Source organism: Colletotrichum spaethianum (genome assembly GCF_022836535.1).
Source record: "Colletotrichum spaethianum MAFF 239500 DNA, contig32, whole genome shotgun sequence".
Lineage (NCBI taxonomy): Eukaryota > Fungi > Ascomycota > Sordariomycetes > Glomerellales > Glomerellaceae > Colletotrichum > Colletotrichum spaethianum.
The window spans coordinates 505,377-527,888 of record NW_026054802.1 but is presented as its reverse complement, the minus strand read 5'-3'; the positions used below and the strand labels follow the sequence as shown (position 1 = coordinate 527,888).

Sequence of the window (22,512 nt, the reverse complement as noted above, 5' to 3'; positions counted from 1 at the left end):
CGTGCCCATCTTCAGTGTTCTGTTTCCCCTCGGACATCAGCTTGAAGCTGTAAGCTTCTTCGCGACAAGAATGCCCTGTTTATCAGTGCTTCTTCTATAACGAGCCACAAAGCAGCCTTCATTCGATGAGGACTTAAGAGTATCTCTTGCATATTAATTACCTGGTCTCAGTGTCATAGCGCTAGACATCACCGAAATGTAGAAATGATTTGATGGGTCTTGTGTAAAAGCAGTCTTGCAGACTTCATTCAAGCTGAGAGAAGAAGTAGTTGTGTGGTAGATATAGGCATACAATATGGAGCATATGAGCTCCGCCTAGTCTAACGGGACCACGTTTCCTCATTGGACCGAAAGAAGGCAAGTGAGCAGAAGTCGGACTACAAAGAAATGTGAGAAGGATGAGGCAGAGGATCTTGTACGAATGACAACAGAGGTTGGGATCTGGTTTTGGTTTTTTTTTCTCCTGTTATCCTTTCTTTTTTTTTACCTTTGCTTCTAGAAGTGTATCTCATTCATCGTAGTAAGCAATGAACCAGATACTTGTTTTGGTCAGTATTGCATACGATACCTTTATCAAGACGTCAGGACGAGACCTTCTGTGATGGATGTTGAGTTAGGGATGGAAGGCAGGGGCCTGGAAGAAAGCAGCCATAAATGGTCAGTGCACCCGGTCACTACATAAAACCAACGTCATCCTCGGAGAAACCATATTTCCGATGTGGAGACGCTCGGACCACTCCCAATTACGCTAGCTCCCAAAAATTCTCATGATGGGTCCCTCAACTGGCATGTCTGGCCCAGCTGTTGCTGAACCTCCCCTAGCCCATTTCCAAGCTCAACTCCATCCCAACGACGCCTCCCTCTTCGACGACCAAGGCTACTTTCTCGACAACGACTTCGTCTGTGAGCTCCATCGTCAGCTCTCTATCTTTGGTTGGAAAAAGTCATTCCGCTTCGGCCTCTACCAGCAAGCGATCCTTGAACGGCTCCAGGAGCTCGGTTTCTTCGTTGCCCTTCCCGTCGGCTTCAACCTTCGCCTTCATACGCCCCCGGGCTACATCCGCTACCGTCTTATCGACATTTCCGCGAAAGCGAGACGCGCAGTCGAACAGAAACTTAGGAACGAGCGCCGCTCTCAAATCCCAGTCATAATGGTTCAACTCACCGAGGTCGAGGACGAGCACTTCCAGTCCGGCCAGGCCGGTCCCATCGAGGATGATGGCGACTTCACCGACACCGGTATGTTGAATTCATGAGCTCATGAGGGTTGAACACGAGAATCCGATTCTTTCGTGTTGCGAAGCTCGAGCGTATTGCATACGTCACACGACCAGCTAGCTAACAACCCACAGACTCTGAGATCTCTGCCGACAGCGACTACGACCCCCGCGACGAGTCCTTCACTGAGCGCCTCTACGCCCTGAAGGACATTGTCCCCCCAACCACCCGCGGCTGGATCAGCAACAAGGTCGACTTCGGCGTCAGCGCTGTCCAGAACACGTGGTACTACGGCTCCCGTACCGTCTGGGTCGTCTGCGCCACCGCCCTGATGATCGGTGTTCCCCTGGCCACCTGCTGGGCCGAGGACCAGCAGATTGAGGGCATGGAGCGCGAATACCGTATGCGCGAGATGGGCGGCGACGCACTCCTCGCCGCTGGCGAGGGCAAGGAGGGCAGCACTGCCGACCAAATCGGCCTCGCTCTCGACCGCGCCGAGGCCAAGCCCGCTCTGTAAATCACCACACTTCAAAACGCAACAAAAATATTCACCACAGTGCAAAGCGAAGTTAGGAAGGACGAAGCTTAGCTTATCGAACACTCCCCCGGAACCGCGCACCAATGGCCTGACGACACCCCGTACACCCCCTTACTCGGAATCGGACAGACTTTTGCGTTGCTTTTTTTGCGCTTCGGAACTGTATATCAAGACAACTCTCACACACTCTACAACACACCCACGACAATCGGAACTTTGCATGCATTGCGGTCATGGATGGTTGGCAGGATGGGGTTTCCCTGCCATATTGCTTGTACTATAGGAATTCATGAGGCCGCGATAGGAATGGCCACTTGCAATCATGATGAAATTCTAATACTCATCCCGTTCCCAGCAGTTTTAGTCGTCGTGATTGCCTGCTGCTACCTGCTACTCGTTGTGTTGGTTTCACCACTGATTTCACCCCCTGGACCGAGGAGCACCAGGGCGGAGCAACACCTTCTGCCATGCTTGTTTACGACTTGGCCGAGAATTCGGGAGTGGCTTACCCTTGCCACTACCCTCAGCAGACCAAGCTTGGGATCCGAACAAATGGTAGGCAAGAAACGTGGCGTGTCCACGGATCCAGAGACGGGTTACGTTTCCGCAGAACTAGCAGCACGGGCATGCTGAGCCAGCGTTGAGATGCCGGCCTTGATCGTCTCCCTTTGGGCAACTTGCTTCCTGTAATTTTGCTCATCGGCATCAACAACCTTCACGCGTCATCCAAGGGAGCAATGCGTACGTCAGCATTACGAGAAGTTCGGTTTCCCGTAAGCGGGCTCTCGAACTGTCGATAATCAGCTAGCAGCTACATCGGTCTTCGATGTAACTCAAGCTATCACGGCCGGCCGCCGTCAGTTCGATATAAAATGCCCGGAATATGTCTCGGACAAAGAGACAGACTAGTACCGACAGCGAACGGAGGAACAAGTAAGTACACTCCTGACTATTCACACATATCCATGCCACATGAAGTCATGGAAAAGCACAAGAAAGGTTGGTCTCACCTAGACCCCGGATGGATGGGAAACATAACGGCAGAAAATTCACGTTTAGGGCCTGGAAAATGACTTTCGAGTGGCAGAGAAGCCGAGGTCGTCCCAAATCGGTTTCATCGAAGATAACAAGACAGTCCGAATGTATTGTCCTCATCACGATATCCGGTGTAAACTTTAACGGTGCTGAAGGCACGGTTGGAGCTAGTGAGCCGGCACACGAGAGGAGGGGGGTGGGAGCATCAGGCCTAGCACGCAAAAGAGAGATAGCAGCACTTGTTCTTCCATTCTGCTCGATCGTGGCCCGCAACGCAGATTGCTGCCTTGCGAGTACTCTCGGTGAATCTACTTGAGCCTGGATAGGAAAGCCAACGACCGTTGGATATCACCTTCGAGAATATGGATACACAACAGTCTGGCAGCTTCTATACCTGCAGAGCTAAACGGCCTCGAGCAATTCGAGGACGAAGCAGAGGACTCGGCGGTGCGTAAAGTATTACAATTTTTTTTGGAAGCAACGTCTAGTTAAGCTTCATGGACCATTGAGCGATCTGGCGGGAAATGAGGCGAACAATTTGTATGTGACGAACACTTTCCAGCAGCTTCCTCTTGCTTGGTGGTCATTTCGTATCGTTTACTCGGCGGTCACAAGTCAACTCTCGCCTCAGTAACACTTAGCCGAATCTCACCATCTAGTGCTTCTGTAAGTTACGCCGGGATCAACCAGGTGCTGGGTAGGCGCAGAGTTCGCAAGACCTTCCCTAAACGGGCAATACGGTTGAAATCGTGAGAATTTGCAGATCCATCACCTAGCGCAGCAGTTACGTCCAAACTTTGTGGCCCGCTTTCGTCCAGATTCGCTATCTAGATATTAATGATGAAAGAAACTCGAAGGACTGGCGATACATCAAGGGGGAAGTTGCCGCAATGCCTTCAAAGTGAGAGCCTGGCCAACATCACCATAGGCAAAGCCCGCCACAACCAGATATGGCTAGTTTGCTGGGTGCGTATCCATCGTTTGAGATGGTACCAATTAGAGTTTAGAAACGTGAGTGGTCTCGAAAGATATCCAAGCCCGGTTTTAAGCTTAGGAATCGTTGGTCCTCCAAACCAGACGATGTGAGCAAGGAACGAAGGCCACCAAGGGGCAGGCGTGAGAAAAAAAACTCAAGGTGTTGTTCGACCATGCTGAACAATCATATATGTACATCCTGCTGCCCCATCATTTCCAATGGATTTGGATACTACCGAGAAATACCACAAAAAACAATGACGATGATAACATCTTCCGGTGCTGCGGACAACTTCATTCCCTCAATGAACAGCAGGCATCGGGGACTGCTCAACGGCGGCACCCAGACCCAGCCACCTTCAAACAAGCCAGTGGCGCTGCTTCCAGGCCAAGAATGCAATGACGGAAGAAAAGCTCCCAGCGGCCCATGGAGGCGCGGAAATGATGGCGTGGCATTGAAACGGGCGAGTGATTCGCTTTAAGCCAGCTGGGGCATGCCGACTTACGAGCTTTTGGGTGGATTTTCCAAGCCCCAAAAGCCATTGCCATTTTTCTTCGCATGATGCGGCCGTTTGCAGCAGCACTAGGCAATTTCGTTTTCCCCCACCCTCTGATATCCCGGAGCCCGGTGCGAATGTCTCACTTCCACGGCGGCGTTGGAAAAGCGGCGTCCCCCGCCCGACTCCCACCCCGGGAAACCAGACAGCTCCGGGATCGGCACCATCGGCCTGCTCCGCCTCGGAACCATCGGGGCCACCGTATCTTTTCCCAACTTTCCCGATGGGCGCCAACTCCCATTCCCCGCAACAAAAAAAAAGGAAAAGAAAAGGTACTGCGCTCACGGCTTACGACCATTCCATCAATGTTTACTGTTGAGCATTCAATGTGAGCTTCAACGGGTTTCGCACAAGCTGCCGCCTCACAGACTGCGTCGTGTTTGGTTGTTTGCTTCTCCCGGCTAAAAGAAAGCGCCATTTAGCTACCCTGAAGGTTCTCTGTGCACCAACCACCTGGGCGGTCACGTTATACGTTCACCAGCCGCGAACCAGCCTGCTCATCTCGGCACCTTGCAGCGTCGGGTTGTCTCAAGCCAACGATACACAACAAAAACCGAACGAGGGGTTGATAAGCTCGTGTCAGAAGGCCCACCAACACGGCTTAACACGATGGGCTCACAGCCAGCGGCAGACATGGACTTCAAAGCCCTTCCAAAGATCGAGGTATAGCATTTCTTCTACACCTGCACTATCGAGTCATCCCCCAGTACCGAGATCTATCTAATACCCGCTCAGCTCCATGCCCACCTGACAGGCAGCGTAAGCCGCCGCACCCTTCATGACATCTGGGTCCGCAAGAAGCAGGCAGGCGAGACGGACCTCGCAGATCCCCTTGTCGAGATGCCGGACGGCAAACACGACTACAATCTCACCACGTAACGTCCTCTCCTTTCTTTCCAACTCTTTTCACTTCTGCCTCCAACCCTTCCGACCTAACCCCTTCTGACCACGCCCCCTACAGCTTCTTCCCCCTCTTCTCATCCTACATCTACAACCTCATAACGGACCCAGAGACCCTATGCGCCGCGACTCTCTCCGTGCTCCAGGACTTCCACGCCGACGGCGTAACCTACCTTGAGCTCCGCACCACGCCGCGCTCGCTCCCGTTACCAACCCCACAGCCGGCTTCCGTCTACGTCTCTACAATTCTCTCCGCAATCGGCGCCTTCGAGGCCGCGCACCCTGGCCCGGAGACGATGCGCACACGTCTGATCCTCTCCGTAGACCGCCGTCACACTCCCGCCCAAGCCCACGAGACTGTCCGCCTCGCCGCCCAGTTCCGCGAGCAAGGCGTCGTCGGCGTCGACCTCTGCGGCGACCCGGCCGCCCGCGTCCACGGCGTCCCCGGACAGGAAGACGTCTCTATCTTCCGTGGCGCCTTTGCCGAGGCCAAGAAGCTCGGGCTGGGCCTTACCATACACTTTGGAGAGGCCGAGTGTTCGGGCACCGCCGGCGAGCTCGCCGAGATCCTGTCGTGGGAGCCGCAGCGGTTGGGCCACGTCATTCACCTCGGCGAGGACGTGAAGCAGGCGATTGTGGAGCAAAGGATCGGGCTCGAGCTGTGCCTCAGCTGCAACGTGCACGCCGGCATGGTCCTGGGCGGCTTCGAGGGGCATCACTTCGGAGAGTGGTGGGCGTGGAAGGCAGCGTAATATCTCTCGGCGTACGTTTCGAGTCCCCCCTCCCTTCGTTGCCATCTTCATTCTCTGTCAAGCAGTCAGTCAAAGTCTGTGCTAACTCGCAGGCTGCAAATAGACCGACGACGTTGGCGTCTTTGGCAGCCCTCTGTCCAACGAGTACAGGCTGGTGGCGGAGCACTTCAAGCTCTCCCGCGACGACATTTGCACGCTCGCTCGTCAAGGGATTGACTCCATCTTCGGCGGCGAGGACGAGAAGGCTCGTCTTCAGCAAGTAATGTGGAAACCTGCGTCGGCCGAGCAGGTCTGAGCGCCGGGTCAATGGACGGAGGGAGAGGAGCCGAGAGCGGACCCAGAGCTAGTCGTTGTTTAGATCTCCCCCATCATGCCGCCGGCAAAACAAAGAGCAACAAGCGTCTTCCTTCAGATGCCTGCCGTGCCACCAGTTAACCATTGATGATACTGCTCATTGCCTGCTTGGCGTCTTGCCTTGCTGCACGGCTGATTTTGCCGGTGGGTTTGTAATCGGGTTACTAAACACCCCGAGGCCGATGATTTCAATTTGGAGTTCGGAGGTCTGTTCCCCCTCGATCCTGCATCCCTAAGCCGTTATTAGCCCCTCCTCCTGGTCCCAGCAATACTTCCTTTTTGGAGACCCGGAGAATCAGATTGGCTGCGCGGTCTGAGAGGGTTCGTGCCATCAAACCAAACGCGATGTTGGTCTTATGGATATCCCTGGCACGCAGACGACCCTGGTGTGCTACACGCTTTGGGATATAACTTGCATCTCGGTAAGATGCACAATACCGAGAAACAGCTTCCTTGGTAGTTGCAAAGAACGACCGTCCGTCAGGCTATCGTCATTACACCGTATCTTTCAGATCGTCGTGCTGGGTTTTGGTATGGGCACATAATTCATGGTAGTCGATAATCAGTTTCCCAACTCCTAACCCCCCTGTGCGTCCCGAGTCGGTATGTCAACGCCTTTGCACGGTCATTATGAGTGCTGGATTGGACAAGGACTCTATTAATAACAATAGAAGCTTGGTCTTTAGTAAAGACAGATCTTTCCTGTCTTTTATATCAAATCTATGAGACTTAAGGACAGAGTCTGAGACTTCACGAGTTCCGAGGGTTCAAATCCGTTACTTTGCTCGGCCAGGATGCACGACAGGGGTTAGGCACAGTCAGACCAACCCGGAGATAAGACGCATCGGTTGACCAGATCAAAGTGCTTGCCACTATGCCACATACCTGCTGAGTGTTTGGACTAGTGAGCTTTTCCCAAACTCTGCTCGAGATCTGGTTGAAGGCGAACGGTCGATGGTTCCCACTAGTAGAAACAAGCGTTTGTCGGTGACAGGGACGTGCTGAGTTGACAGGAGGGTCTTCGCCCTGCGGTGTGCAGTAGACGGCCACGGCTCCGACTGATCCAGCCATAGGGCTAAGAAACGGACAATTGTATCGACTGCTGCAGCCTTGAGGCTTCATGCAGGTTCGGCATCGAAAGCGCGTGGCACACAAGTCCTAGTCTTGATTCTGAGAGGTGATGAAATGGGGTGGCATTTTGCCATTAACGATGATGTCCGTCTCCCCCCTCGTATTTGACATGGGGTGGTGCTTCGATGGGAATCCTGGACTATTCTCCAGGACAGAATGGCGAGTCCTTCTTGTCCAAATGACCAATGGTATTCAGTTCTGACCTGCCGTTGAGATGACACCCAGACTTCATTCGGGGATGGATCGTCCATGAGGCTCTTCATGCCCATTCCATGGCAAAGGCAATTCTAGTGTTGTATTATGAAACGGCCAAAACGTGAGGCGAGCGGCAAATAGAAAGCATCCTTCTGAGGTGGACGACGTCTGAGCCAACTATGAGGGGTAACGAAAATCGGAAAACCAACGTTCAATGCAAGTCATAAATGGCAGACTGTGTGTAGCCATGGAGGCCGCGGACAGGCGGATTCGACCCGTGCGCTTCCGAGTGAGCAGGATCCTTGAAGCCCGTGCGCTTCCCGCTAAGTGCTCGATGTCGATTAGCGACTGGTAGATGTACACACGGTGGATTGCGGCGGTGTCGTAGATATCAATCACTGCTCTCTCGTCACTTTCCGCTGCTGAAACGTGGAAATGCCGTTTACACCGAGGATTCTTTTGCATAGTAATAGACAGGTACGCGCAACGCAATGACCAACGAAGCTGTCATCATCTAGGTTTGCGCTCAAGATGCTGGGAGGGGGATGAGGAGGCGGAGCTTGCGCCGACTGCGCGTCGGACGAAGCAGTGAATCTGCTCGCCGGTGACGTTGCCCACCGTAGATCAACAAAAGCATCCACTGATGCAAGAAGTACCAATTGGCTGCCTTTTTGCACACTTTTTGCTGTCTTTCCGGCAGCACGCTCGGCCAATGAGATGGTTTGGCAGCGAGCGCCATTGTGCATTGATGCAATTGAACCTAGCCAGTCTTGGCGTGAGGTTGCTTTTGGCTCGATTAGAGACTGCCGACGCACGACACAGTGCCAGCGTAATCGCTCGCAGCCTTATGTCGACCATTGTTAGTAGATACATGCAGTTATGTTAGCGTGTAAACCGCGCCATACCAGTTTGAGTTCCATACATTTCTTGTCCCAGGGTGTTGTCTCTCCTGGTGACCTGCGGGCTTACTTCTAATAATGTACGTTCGGGGCACAGCTGCTTGAAACCCCTACCAGTGTAATGGTGTCTTCCCGCCAATTGCGTAGAGATTGCGATTCTAGTGGAAAAGCTAGCCGTGGGGGGGGATTAGCTCAAGCCGCGGAAGCCAGAATGGTCCCGGTGATAGATAGCATATTGGCATCCCACAAGTTTACCCAAAAGCCAGAGTTAGTGTAGCCATTGTCCAAAGTTGAGGCGACAAATGGAAAGTGCAGCCACATATTCCCTTGTTAACACAGCACCGCAGATACCGTAGTATATTGGGGGAGATAGAGAGAGAGAGCTGCAGGGACTGGCCGTCACATGCAAGCGAAAAGAGAGGGAGAGAGTCCATGCTGCATTATTGCTGCGACATCTAAGGTTGTCAGAAGAATAGCGGGGAGCGTTACCTCATTGTGGCCGCTATTTTTCTTTCTCAGATGATATGCGCTTCACTTCCGTGTATCTATCCGCACACCTACCGTAAAGTACCGAGGTGAAATAACTTGGAGATAGTGTTATATGGGGTTTGTGGTATCAGCAAACCCTGAAGGAAGAAGAAGACGAGGAGCAGGCATAGCCCTACTTCTCCGTTGAATTGCCTCGCGCTGCCGTCGCTGTTTGTTGAAAATAGGGCCGTCTAACCATCATGCATTCCGTCTGGTTCGGTGCGGAAGTGGCAATGCGGACAAGACAGTCAGTCGGGCAGCATCCAAACCGCCTGCTTCTAGCTGTCCCCAAACCCAAATGCCATCATCGACATGGTAGAAAAAGCCAGCTCAATCGACGCAACCCAGCTCCTGGATCCCGAAAATATGTAATGGTGAAAGCTTGGGGCTTGTGATGGCACCGACTGGCTCTGGAGCTAGGAGAGCTTGGGCCGCCCGCCACTCGCGTTGTGTACAAGAAGAAAACCTCAATGACCAACAGATTGGAAGAAAGCCTCGACGGGGTGAATGACAAGTGGTGCTTCGGGACATGGCATGCCCCGGTAGTCAAATGTGGTGGTTGCAATTATTGAGGCCTACTGTAAGATAAAAGGAACCGAATAGGCATGACGGCAAAGCTGGTAAAAGCAGAAGGACAAGCAGGGGAGGAGGCGGAAGCATACCTAGGTGTCTTTTGTTTTCTGGCATCGCATCGCGAGATACAGACGTAGGATGGAGGTTGGCAGTTCACCCAAAGACCCAACGTCCAGCACTGATGCCTGGCATCGACTAACGAGGAGGCCTCATCCAACTCATGGTCGTCGCCACCCAGGACCCCATTGAGCTGAGGACAGGCTGTGCTTGCCCTCAGACCAGGGACTTGTCTTCTTTGCCCGTCCTTGTCGTGTTGATTGGGTACGAGAAAGTTCTTCGTTGTTGATCGAACACAGTCGACCGTCTTAGAGGCCAAGGTTTTTTCGGATGGTTCGCCGAAAAGTTTGCCAGCTCCGTTTGGCTGGCATCACCAAGTCGCCCGTTGTCCTTCGTGTTCCTAGGTACTCCTGGTCTTGTGTTTGTTCTATCCGCATCGTGTCCTTGCTGATACCTCTGGCCGTCTGTATATTTGGTACATTGGACTGGGGCAAAATGTTGATCGCTTGTAGGTGAAGTCGAGGCATGTCGAGCGGGCGTCTTGCAGGTGGGGCGGCAATGCTGATCCGTGCACGCCGAGAGAGGAACTTGAGATAAGATGTAGCTAGACCAACTTTGGCCAGCAACTTGTATGGTTCTGTACTCGAGCTCCTGGAGACGGCAGAAGCAGCCGACGAGCTTCAGGAACAATTTATCCTGTTGAGCAGAAAACCGCGGATCGGCCCCAACGGTCCGAAGACGACGACGACGACGGACAGGGGAAGCGTTATCAAGGGTCAATCGGGCAAGCGAGGGAATGGTGTGAAGTGAAAAACGAGACGGGAAAGCGAGGAAACAAAGGGCGCACAGACCACGAAGTAGCCGTCGCAAGAAAGTGGGTACCTACATCGTACCTACCTGGCTGGCAAGGTCAGTTCAGCACAACACAAGTGGTGTGGGATGTCGGCAGCAAGTAACGCTGAATGGGGCCTAGCAGTATCTGCATCCAATCTATTTTTTATGCAATGCAGCAAGAGGCCCACAGTGTAAGGTACGCACTACATGCGAGATGCAAAAAGTGTGTGTGCGAAGCCAGTCCAAACTCCACTTACGTCGGAGTTCTTTTTGACGGGTTCCTTCCTTCTAGGCCGCTTCTTCGCCAATGGATTTTCCGGGTTCGGTGCGAAATGTTACGGACGCCTGCCACGCGCAAGCACAACATCCGTAGACGCTCGCACCGAAAGCGAGGACGGGGTATCCTTCCGAAGCCTCAATGTCCGAGGAGCGTGGTATTCTGGGGGTTGACAGAGGTTCTTGTCGTCGGCCGCGACCTAGCCAACGATGGCGAGGTGGTGAGCAGGTGAGTAGGCGACTGAGCGAGTGACTGGGTGAGTGACCGGGTGAGTGACCGGGTGAGTGACCGGGTGAGTGAGGGCTAATTGGATCTGAGATTCGGATGAAGACTCTAAGGCATGTTGGACAAGATACTCGGGCATGCACACACACACACACACTGAGATACACCTCAGATGCACCTCCTCGCAACCCAGTTGCGAGGACCCTGAGGCACGGCACTCTATTCGTACGATGAGGGGGATGGTGTCTGCCGTCAAGTTTCGATAGGCAAAGGCTCCTAGGACAAAGTGTCATGCTTCATTTCGCCAAGGAAGGTTGGTTAAACGAGGAGAAGGCTCGGAAGGGGAGGGTGCGCTGCCGGTGCGGCGGCTTTTTCCCCACTACTATCGTACGGGAGAGAATGCGATGCGATACGTATCGCCTTGCTCAGCCAATGATTGGATTCCGCTACTGTTGGTTGCAGCGGCTACTCACCAGAGCAATAGTGCACTGTGCATTTCTTTAGGCATCGTCCCCCTGCCATGCCACACTCATCGATTGGTGATTCGGATGTAAGGCAAGGGGCGGGTACTTTCCTTCTTTGTGTCCCTAAAGAGGAGCGCCGGCGCGGGGAGATAACCAACTAGGTAGGCTTGTTGGGTCGGAACTTGAGGCATTGCGTCCAGGCACGAGGTCAGGTTGGCCACCTCGAGCGCGGTCGTCTGCAGCGGACGCCGTGCTACGGTCCGTCCCAACGAGCATGAGGCGAGGTGGAGGAGCAACGAGAAAAGTCTATAACTCCACTGAGATGCCTGTGCGCAATGGTTGCCTGCCCGCGAAGGAGAGAAAACGGCGGGGTGCGAGGCTCATGTCAGACTGATCAAAGCAAGACCGAACAGATAGATGAGATTGGCGTTTTCTGGACGTGCCGGATGAGAGGCAATGCCGTCAAAGCTGATCCCTAACTCGGACCAAAGAGGCAGGCATGACGGCACTCCAAGTCAGGCTTTCGGGCAACCTTGACCTAACAGCATCGCTGGACCCTGCCTCCTCCGAGTTCCTGATCGGATTCTTGTACCTATTCTATGTATCTTTTCGTTCCCGCGCGAGACTGTGTCAGCCAGCCGGGCCATGTTGTTGGTTGACCTGCCGTTTCGGGGCTGTGGTCGTTTGTGTCGTATCGTAGGTATCGCATCACGCCGGTAGACGACAAGCGGCTGAACCGCTGGATCGCACCGCCAGGGTTCATCTCTCCCAGTCGTGCGTGCGTGCGGTGTGCGGTGCTCGTAAGTGTTTCTCCACGTCACGTCGGCTGTATGCAAACGTCCTAACCGATTCGCAAGACGACTCAAGCGAGCTTGCAAGTTGCTGACCTACCCATCTCTAGGCAACTTTGCCTCGGGATGAAAAGGCAAATTTGCCCATGCTTTCAACGCACCCGCAAGGGTAACTAACGTACCAAGGGACCGACGAGACGAGACGAGACGGTCAATCGAGGTGCTCGGTTTCGTTTCTCTTGTCTCGGCTGTGCATCGGTGACAAGCAGGTGACGCTGCGTCGGAGTTAAAATGAAGAGATGGATTGTGAGGCAAAGAAACAAAAACAAACAAGAAAATAATCCGCCGACGGAAAATGAGGAATGAGGAATGACTTGCTGCCGACATCCCACATCATTTGGAGGGGGAAAACTGAAAATGGCGATGATGGCAACGAATCGGCGGCTTTCAAACGTATTTGACAGCAAGGGAAAACAGGCCGGCATATGATCGATCATTGGAGTCGCACTCGGCGCGGGCTGGTTCGTTGCTTCTTCTTCTGTCAGTCAGTCCAACGCTGCTGCGTCGAGTGTCTCCCAGGGAGCCCCTTTCCCTTTTCATTTGAGGACGACTTGTACCTGAAAGAACCTGGTAGCTGCTCCCGGGGTGATTCTCCATCTCCCTCCCCCCCCTCCTTCCCCATCCGCAAGCACGTCTAGTTCCAGAATCCACTCGTGCTTGGCCATTTCTCCTTCCACGCCGTGGTACGTACCGAGCAACTGCATCACAAGCCTAAATGTACGGACACAAATGCCACCATCGAACCTAGGGGTGGGGGGAGATAAAATGATATGTACAAGCGGGCGCCCCACCTCTCTGCTCTTGGGTGCAGCAATTGGTAATCGCGAGCTCTGTCTCTCTCTCTCTTTTGCCTGCACCCGGTCCAGTCGTCGGACATACATCGTATGTACACCACTCTCGAGTCACTGGACCAGACCTTGACGCATCCACTCAGCTGGCCGACACGCACGTACCACCTCTCCTTGCCTTGCCTTCCCTTCTACCCGTACTCTACCTACTTGATCACTCCCAGTCTCCCGCTCTCTCAAACCTGAGACTGGCTCACGCACACGGCTCAGCACCTGGTCTGGACTCATCCTTCTTCCCGCCCGTCCCCATCGATCCATCCTGGACTCCCGCTACGCAATCATCGCTGCCCGCTAGGACGCTGTATCCGTACCTACCTGCCTACCGTACAGTGGTACCAGTACCGATACGCACCAGAGCGAGCGAGACCTCCGACTCGATTGCCTCATTGCACCACGCACCCGCGCGCATCTGGGGGCAACTAGACCTACTTGATCCAGCAGTAGTGCCAAAGCCACCTTGGAGCACACCTCCATTGCCCCAGCCTAACTGTCCGTCGTGGCCTCCCGTTCTAGTGCACACACAACTCGACCACGTTACGAACACTCTGTCCAGCCAGCGGCGCTCTATTACAGTTGTCGTAGCTGCTGCCGCTGCCGTCACCCGCCGCAGCTACCAACTACGGCGAACAGCAAGAACAAGACTTTGACGGCCGACCAAGGTCCGGCTCGGTTCGGTTCCCCTTTGAGCGCACTTCGCAACTCCGCCGGCCACAGCCCAGCTAGGCCCAGCCCAGTCTATTCGGCAGCCAAAGGTGGCTTTGTGTGTGACCTCGGACCAAGGCAGACAGAAATAAGAAAGGAAGGAAACCAAGCAACAAAAAGACGAAGGCGACATTCTGGAGCTCAGCTGGTTCAGGTTACTGTGCCCTGAGGTATCGCTGCGTAAGTCTGCCTACCATATATCTCTCCCGTCGTATCTCTGTCCCGCCCCCTTTTTGGGTTGCCCCCCCCCCAAGCACCCCGTACCGTGCCTTGGCCCATCCATGTCTTGTCTCGTCATCCTCGGGACAAAGAACTGGAGACTCTTCTCTGCTAGCTGCCGTCGGCGGTTCGTGGCCCCAGTTCCCTTCCACTTTTTCCTTGTACTGTAGAATCGAAAGTGTGTCTCTTCGGCGTGACCTCTTGTTTCTGCCTGGTCCGCTGTCCCCCTTCACATTTGCTACTTTCACCTCACCCCCTTTGCCCGTGTCCTACGACCGCCTACGAGCACGCTTCATACATTTTTCCTCTTGGCCGAGAGCCCAAGAGTATTCCTCGTTGACCGCATACTATCCGTCCGCACTGCCCATTCTTCCAATTGTTTCGCCTGTCGTCCTGCTGCACCATTCTGTTTGTTCCACATAGTTTCCATGCAGGTGTAGCAACTTCATCTGACCTTGACGCAAGGGCTCACCTTAGTTTGCCTTGCCGGTACCTAGTTGCAGGCTGACACGCCAGCCCGTACCCTCTCTCCCGCCTTGTACCTGCTTAAGGGTCGACCGGTTCACCGTACAGGGCCCCACCAGAGACGGACGACCACCTCACCACCCACTTCGTTGACCTCCCCCCCCCCCCCCGGTCACCTCAGGCCCCCAAATCCCAGCTCGGTCCAGGTTCAGGCCCCAGCAGGCCCCAAGCAGCGGCAAAGACAGCGAAAGAACGCTTGAGAGTAAGAGAAAGGACCACAGTGAAGGCTCAGGACTGAAGAGAGAGTAAAGGAACACCAAGTGGGAAGAGAAAGGCCCCACACACGCTTGACACGGCGACCGCTCCGGCCCTTGGTCAAGTCGGTCCCCTCTGCATTTTCTAGTCCTAATCCTGCCCTGTCCCGTCCTGGTCGGGTTCCCCGTCCTCTTTTTTTCCTTTTTTTCCTTCCTCGCCAATCCAATCCCTCGACCACTGTCAGCCAGCCAATCCACCACCACCACCACCACACTCGACCCGTTCTCCATTCCCGGACGGATACCGTCCGTACCTTCCCTTACCTTCACCATCCGCCCATCTCTGTCTCTCTCCTCTCTCTCTCTTTCTCTCTCTCTCCTGCTGTTCCTGTTCCTGCCTCCTGCCCTGCCCTGTCCACCCGGCTACTGGGTTTTCTGCACAAGGGCCTCCCCCAGCAGGTACTTCAATTCGCACCATCGAACCGTACCATCGGCATGTACCTGCGCCCTCTCTAATAATTCAACACCCCCCGGCCGACCATCATTTCCTTTCGACCCTGCTGTTTTACTGGTCCGCGCAAAGCAACCCCCCTGGAGCTTGCATTCCCCTTCCATCTGGAACTGGACAACCACCACACACCTCTCTTTCCTCCCTCTCCACCGACTCCCGCTCAATTTCAATTCTAACCCTCAACCCTCGTCCAACGACCGACGACCACCACCTCCTCCTCCCGAACCGACCTCCTCGCCTACCACCAACCGCCATCACCATCTACCGCCTCGACATCAGCAGCCACCCTTCTCTCTCCGCCATCCCATTCGTCGAGGTCATCAGTCCACGACGATGAATTCTCAAGGCCCCAACGATGTGTCGCCCGAGGCGATGCAGGCGCGCATTCAACAGGCGCGACGCGAGGCTGAGACACTCAAGGACAGGATCAAGCGGAAGAAGGATGAGCTCGCCGACACCACTCGTGAGTCCTCCCATCATCATCATCTATCCCTTCGCCATTGCCGCCATCTCAATTGCTGCCTCTGAGTCGTGATGCTGACAACCAATCCTCGCCCACAGTCCGCACCGTCGCTCAGCAGGCCCACGAGCCGATCCCCAAGAACCAGCTGATGAAGGCCAAGCGCACTCTCAAGGGACATCTGGCCAAGATCTACGCCATGCATTGGTCCACCGACAGAAGACATCTCGTCTCCGCATCGCAAGATGGAAAGCTCATCATTTGGGATGCCTACACCACGAACAAGGTCCACGCGATTCCCCTACGCTCATCGTGGGTCATGACCTGCGCCTATGCTCCCAGCGGTAACTATGTCGCCTGTGGCGGTCTAGACAATATTTGCTCCATTTACAACCTCAACCAGCAGAGGGAGGGCCCGACCCGCGTTGCGAGGGAACTTTCTGGTCATGCTGGCTACCTATCGTGCTGTCGCTTTATCAACGACCGGAGTATCCTCACATCGTCAGGTGACATGACTTGTATGAAGTGGGATATCGAGACGGGTCAAAAGGTCACCGAGTTTGCCGACCACCTGGGCGACGTGATGAGCATCAGCCTCAACCCGACCAACTCCAACACATTCATTTCTGGTGCCTGTGACGCTTTCGCCAAGCTGTGGGATATTCGAGCTGGCAAGGCCGTCCAGACGTTTGCCGGTCACGAGTCCGACATCAATGCCATTCAGTTCTTCCCCGACGGCCACTCGTTCGTCACGGGCTCCGATGACGCAACCTGCCGGCTCTTCGACATTCGTGCCGATCGCGAATTGAACCTCTACGGCGTAAGTTGGAATGGCACGAGCTCCGCGGGAGACAATCGAGGGTTGCTAACCTTTTTGGTCGCAGTCGGAATCTATCCTTTGCGGTATTACCTCCGTGGCTACCTCTGTCTCAGGACGGTTATTGTTCGCTGGCTACGACGATTTTGAGTGCAAGGTATGCTTTTACTTCCTGACAAGCTGTGGGGTGCTGGGCCGATGACTGATCCGTCGCTAGGTTTGGGATGTGACGCGTGGAGAGAAGGTTGGCTCCCTTGTCGGCCACGAGAACAGGGTCAGCTGTTTGGGCGTTAGCAACGACGGGATCAGCTTGTGCACAGGTTCATGGGACTCACTCGTACGTTCACCCTTTTCATCCTCTGCCCTCCGGGTGCGGTACTGACTCTGCTGTTCCAGCTGAAAATCTGGGCATACTAAATTACCAAACCGACAAAAACAACGTCGAAGTCCTGTCTGGATATACCGGTTCCAGTACGCGCGAAACCATTTTAATCTTCTGTCGACTGGTTATCTGGCCAACTTAATTTTCGAAACCCTGATGCTGCCCTTTTCTAATCCGCGAGTACTGGCGCATTCAGGACGAAGTCACGACACACCTGCTCATACCAAAGCTCACTTTTCACCGTCTACCAATCCAGCTGGGGCCGCCCTTTTACCGGCATGGGTGGCTTTAGGCATTATACAGGGTCTCTTTTGCCATGCCAGCCATCACCCTCATCGTCCACGATTCTTTTGCACCATAGGCCTTTTCTTTCTTTTTTTCTGAGACTCGTTCTAGCACCTGATTGTTAGATCGGGCGGTCTGTAACACATTGATGGGTTTTCCTACATGTGGCCTTTCCCGAGTCATGCCTGCTTCACATCTCCCGCAACGTCTGCTACCGGATCCGGATACAACCAGGACCGCCAAGGAGGGAATGGAATCGAGGCATATTGATACCCCACCGAAATCCAACCCTACACGCATAGACAAGCAAGCACACGATTCCGACACCGACACCATTTCACGCGAACGGCTCAAGGAGGGAAAGGGCTGCACTATGCAGCAGGAGTTTGTTTGGTATACCATCGAAGAGAGTTTTGTTTTCGTCCGATAATTCCCTCGTCGCCATTTTCGTTCACCCAAAAACACGCGCCGCATATTTCGGTTCCGCATTTTCTTAATTCCTCGACCCAGCCGTTGGGGTGCTGGTTATGGTAGACGAAAATGCCGTATACCCCGCCCCTGTCGCTCAAGGCGACGTGAAGCCCAAGTACAGTGGAGGCAAACTCGGTTTGCCTAGTAGAGAGGGGGGAAAGAACCAGGCTAGTGGGGAAGGCGGTTGGTTTGTTTTCCGCGGCGAGTTGTCTTTTTCATATCCAAGTGGAATGGAGTCGGTAATGCGCGGCTAAGGATATGAGAATACCTTCGTTTCCTGGGGGAGCGTAGACGTATCGTATCGGTCTCGGATGATGAACTGGAGTGGCTTTGCACAGGAAAAAGGGGATACGACGACCAAGGCCGCTGAAGGAACGAAGGCATGCGTAGAATGGTGGGTGGAGGTGATGAAGATGTTTTTTTTTTTCTTTTCTTTGCGTGGACGCCCGCCTCAAGCCTTCCTTCCCTCTTATACCTACTTGTTGTCTGTACTATAGTTCGCGCTCAATGCTCGTTCATCCTCTGTTCAAATCCTCCTGCCCCAGAAGCCATGTGAATTGACATCATTATGCCAGCAGCTAATCCGGATCCTCGAGTATGCTACAATGTGCGGGCATAGATTGACAACGGCAATCCAGGGAACCGGTCGGGAATAGGAAGCCCCGAAGCAGATGGACGCAGGACACGGAAATGGTCCACCGAAAGAAACAGTCTAGCAAAGGACCCCTCGGCGGTACTGGGAGAGGACGCTGCGGGCCTTTCGTCCGGGAGAGTACCCCGAGACACTTGCGAGCTGAAGATAGCAGGGAGTGCAAGATGATGGCAGTAACGACGGTCTGGGAGCCGTAGCCTCCGCCACAGTTGACTTCTCAGCCGGAGTCCCGGCTTGTCCCCCTCACTTCTGATGCCGGACGGCGGAGAACTCGTACCGGTTGGAGTGGGTGGGGGGTCACTTGCGACAAAGCCGACTTCTCTTGCGTCCGGTAGACACATCGTTACCGGATCTCGGTCAGGGGAGTGGACGGAACGAGCAGGTAGCATTCGAGTGACAGGGGGCTGAGGAGAGGAAGTGAAGCGACGAGTGGGAGTTGCTACGTCTGTGACACTTGTAGCCGCGGACCTGCTTTCTTCTTCTTGGAGGAGCACTCCGGGAAACGGTCGCCGGGTACAAGATTGTGTGAGCAGGCGTGCGGTTGAGCCTCATCGACGGCATCGCCGGCACTATCACGGTCGGAATCTCGCATGGGTGCCGGATCGACGCGAGGCGACGCTTGAAGCAGGGGACGCCTACGTCAGACCAGCCCAGAAGGACAAGGAGGCGGGGGTGCGGCACGACGACGGCGAGAGAGGAATGTTTCTGGTTGTGAAGATGGAGGGCGGACGGGTCATGACCTGGGGTTCGTCTATTCCGTGTTGTCTTCTTACATGCCACGTGACAGGGCAGACCGCTCTGGATTCTCCGCTTTGCCATTGTCTTTCGTGTCGGGGTATCGGTCGCGGTAACTGCGACTGGCCCGTCCCGGCTTTTTTGGAAGATGATGCGAGAGACCTGTTCCCGAGGCCGGGTTTCCCGAGCTGGGTGTGGAAAGGCGGCCGTGGGGATGTCAGATCTGCAATGGTCCACAGACAATGTTGGCCGTCACAGCTCACGGCCGTTACTTGCCTATGTTGCAGGTGGCGTTGCCTCGAGACTTCTCGAAGCCTGCGATGGGTTTTCGGGAGAAGGATCATCTGGGCAGCACAGACCACGCTTGCCGAAGCGTTCGAAGCAGCCTAGAAGAGGTGCGGCAGTGGGACTGACGATGGATCGAAGGAATCAGCCCTAATATTGCATGCTGTTTGACTTGGCTTCGACATGTGGCTCGGAGCTACTAAACAAGGCGTTTGGAGAGAGAGAGAGAGAGAGAGAGAGAGAGAGAGATAGGGGGTGAAGGGGGATTCTGTGTGGCTGAAGTATGGTCGGATAACTTGCTGCGATTGCCAACCCTGTGTTCCCGGCAGCCACGAGGCCTCGGTGGATGGGGAAGATGGCCGGGACGCTGCAGAGAGCGGCTGTCAACCCGTATCGGGATCTTGCATACGTAGTAGATTTCGCCAGTGTGGTAGGCCTTTCTTGGATCCGGTTGAGCAAATGCTGCATGATAGCCGTGGAGACAAACGTGTCTGACAGAACTTTGTGACGGCGCTGGTGAGATCTGATACACGCAACACGGTTGGACGGCACCTGGTCGAGCCACCCGCATAGTGTCTACATCGTGCTGAGGTGCGACGTCCAGACTTGCTCAAGAACGGCGAGGCGAGGAACGCACAGAATGCGTGAAAAGTTGTGCAGCCAGCGTGCCGGTCCTCGAGATGATCAACCATTAGGCTGATGGAGTGTGGTGGCAGATAACTTGGCCTCGACCGCGAGTACCGAGGACGGTAACAAACCCGACGAAGCTTCCTGAGATGGGAAGACTCCAACAAGCAGTAGTCGAGTCAAGGATTCCCCATGGCATGAGAATTGTGGTGACTTTGACTCCCCTTGCTCGGAAATGGAAACCTCGTTTCTCTGTCGTCATGTGAGCCTGTTGTGTGAAACAAACAAAACCATGAAACGTAGGATTCGTTACTACTGTACTTATGCATTGATCTGATCGCCACATATGGATTTCTGACCACATCGGGATGACGATTCTCCTGATCAATGTCTGTTTTAACGATGTTCGTTGTGCTGGTCGCTGCCGTGGGTGTTTTGTACCATGAAACTTTGACGTTTTGACAAGAGTTGTGGCGAACGAGTTGTGATTCATGGAGGTTGATTTGTGGTTGACGAGTTGGCCTTGATCGAAAGGCTGAGGTGACCTAGGTCGTTCGCGGCACATATCTGGGCCTCTTCTGCAGACAGTAGCATGTCATAAAATGTCGCATCCTAAGATGGAAAAGGCGGTTCATGTTTGACTGACATTGCGAGGCTCTCTTTAGGTAAGTACCACAGGGCCAAGATACCGTAGGGTGAACCGATTATGCATGGATGGTGGCCAAGATTACGAGTTGTGCCGTTGGAGAATCTGTGACCGGTTGAGAATGTCCACTTGAACGAGAGTCGGAAAATACCTATCCCAGGCGAAGCAAAATTATTCTTGCCGTCGATTTGAAGATGCAAGACCGAACTGTCCTCCAACGGCATCGCCGTTGGAACCATGAGTGAACCTTTGGAACCACGGCCGAAGTCGTCGGTGCTGCGAACCGTGATTGAATCAGCCCAAAACAATGACAAAGGCAATTAATCCGAAGTTGCCTCGTGGACATCCACACCCCAGATGTGTAGTGGGCCAACAACACCCTCTTGTCCCGGCCTTCCGTCCGCATTGACGGAGCACCGACGAAGGCGGTCACACGACGCAGTGGCCACGCTCTCTGAAATCTAGCCAGCGAGAGGGTTGACAACCAGCAGCTTTCGGACGATCAAACGGGGCTAATTATGGCGATAAGCACATGTCACTGTTAGAGATATCTGGAGCTGATGATGAGACCAATGTCCCATGTTTCGGAACCCTGGGGTTCGGTGAACGGGATGTTGGATCTTCGATGATGGCAACGTGCCTTGCCATGAGGGGGGACCGTGCTTCGATATTATAGCTCGAGGCATCTTCCCCGTCATGACAAGGCCCGCCGGCTCGGATAGAACGTGGTTTGGTCTGCCACCATGGAGAACGATAGCGATGCAGGCTCGCGGCAAGTTTCCACGACATGGACGATCGGAAGCACGGTTCCTGTGAAGAGGGCTCAATTGGCCCAACCTCGCGTGCATCCTGTCGGAGGTTCATTGACGATGATGCATCACAAGTTGGATGCTAGTAGTGCAATCAACCTGGGGGACACGGATGCCTTGGGCGTACCGGGATTCGAAATTTTGTGTGTTGCGTGAGTTTGCTTCTAATCCTGAACTGCCAATGTCTCGACTTGCAGCAGCTCCGTGCAGCCGGCGTCGACTGTGCATTGGCTGCAGGGAGCAAGTTGAATTGTTGTTCGTAATCTGTGAGGGAAAAGCATGCGAATGCGTTTCTGGATTGACGGCGCATCTCGCCAGTGTCATGGTTGCGTACATGACAGACGGTTGTATGCGCATTCAGACAGAGCTAGCAAAGCAGGGAACGTCGTTGCTGGACTCACCCGATCTATCCTTCTTCGTGGTTACTCGAAATAGGCCCCTTTTGGCCATGCAGGGCCCTCCCGCACTGGCCTGACAGGGCGACGAGTCATCCTAGCCAAACTAGGCCAAATGGCCTGAGGCAGGAGGAGTTTGGAAAAGAAAAGAAGAAGGAAAAAAAAGCGTGCGCGAATGTTGCGGAAAACCGCACTACTTTCAAGTAAAGCAAGGAAAAGGAGACAGACACGCGGGAGAGCTTGCATTAGCAAGGTTATTTACCTGCACCGAACTGATATGATGCAAGCTCAAGGGCAGAGAGGTTGAGAGAACTGCTGGTATAGACTAGACTGTCACAACATGTCGCAACTCAAAGCAGAGGTGTAGACGAAAGTCAATTCAAGGGTTTCCATCTTTCTGGTTGGTCTCAATGCATATGGAGATCAGACTTGGTACAGGCCAATGGCACACAGACACAGACGCGCGAGGAGGCCGATGATGTTTGTTCGCAACTCTCCGCATCGTGCCTACCTGTAGAGTACCTAGCTTCGACATTGCTCCTCATGACCGAGCCTCAGTATCCGAGAGTTGGCCACCCGCATGGTA

At 54.1% G+C, this 22,512-nt stretch overlaps 2 protein-coding genes across 2 annotated transcripts; both read left to right on the top strand.

The window, feature by feature from the left end:
- Window positions 1-770: 770 nt before the first annotated feature.
- ColSpa_10051 (mitochondrial import receptor subunit tom22) lies at window positions 771-1,735 on the top strand (the record flags this gene model as incomplete). The annotated part of the gene is made up of 2 exons (XM_049276263.1): window positions 771-1,239; window positions 1,353-1,735. The coding sequence occupies 2 exons, from the start codon at window positions 771-773 to the stop codon at window positions 1,733-1,735; spliced, it is 852 nt and encodes a 283-aa protein (XP_049132220.1).
- Window positions 1,736-15,695: 13,960 nt separating this feature from the next.
- Window positions 15,696-17,056, top strand: ColSpa_10050 (guanine nucleotide-binding protein subunit beta; the record flags this gene model as incomplete). Its single annotated transcript, XM_049276262.1, has 5 exons — window positions 15,696-15,825; window positions 15,924-16,642; window positions 16,707-16,796; window positions 16,857-16,976; window positions 17,036-17,056. 5 exons carry the CDS (start codon window positions 15,696-15,698, stop codon window positions 17,054-17,056), a joined length of 1,080 nt encoding a protein of 359 aa, XP_049132219.1.
- Window positions 17,057-22,512: the final 5,456 nt, after the last annotated feature.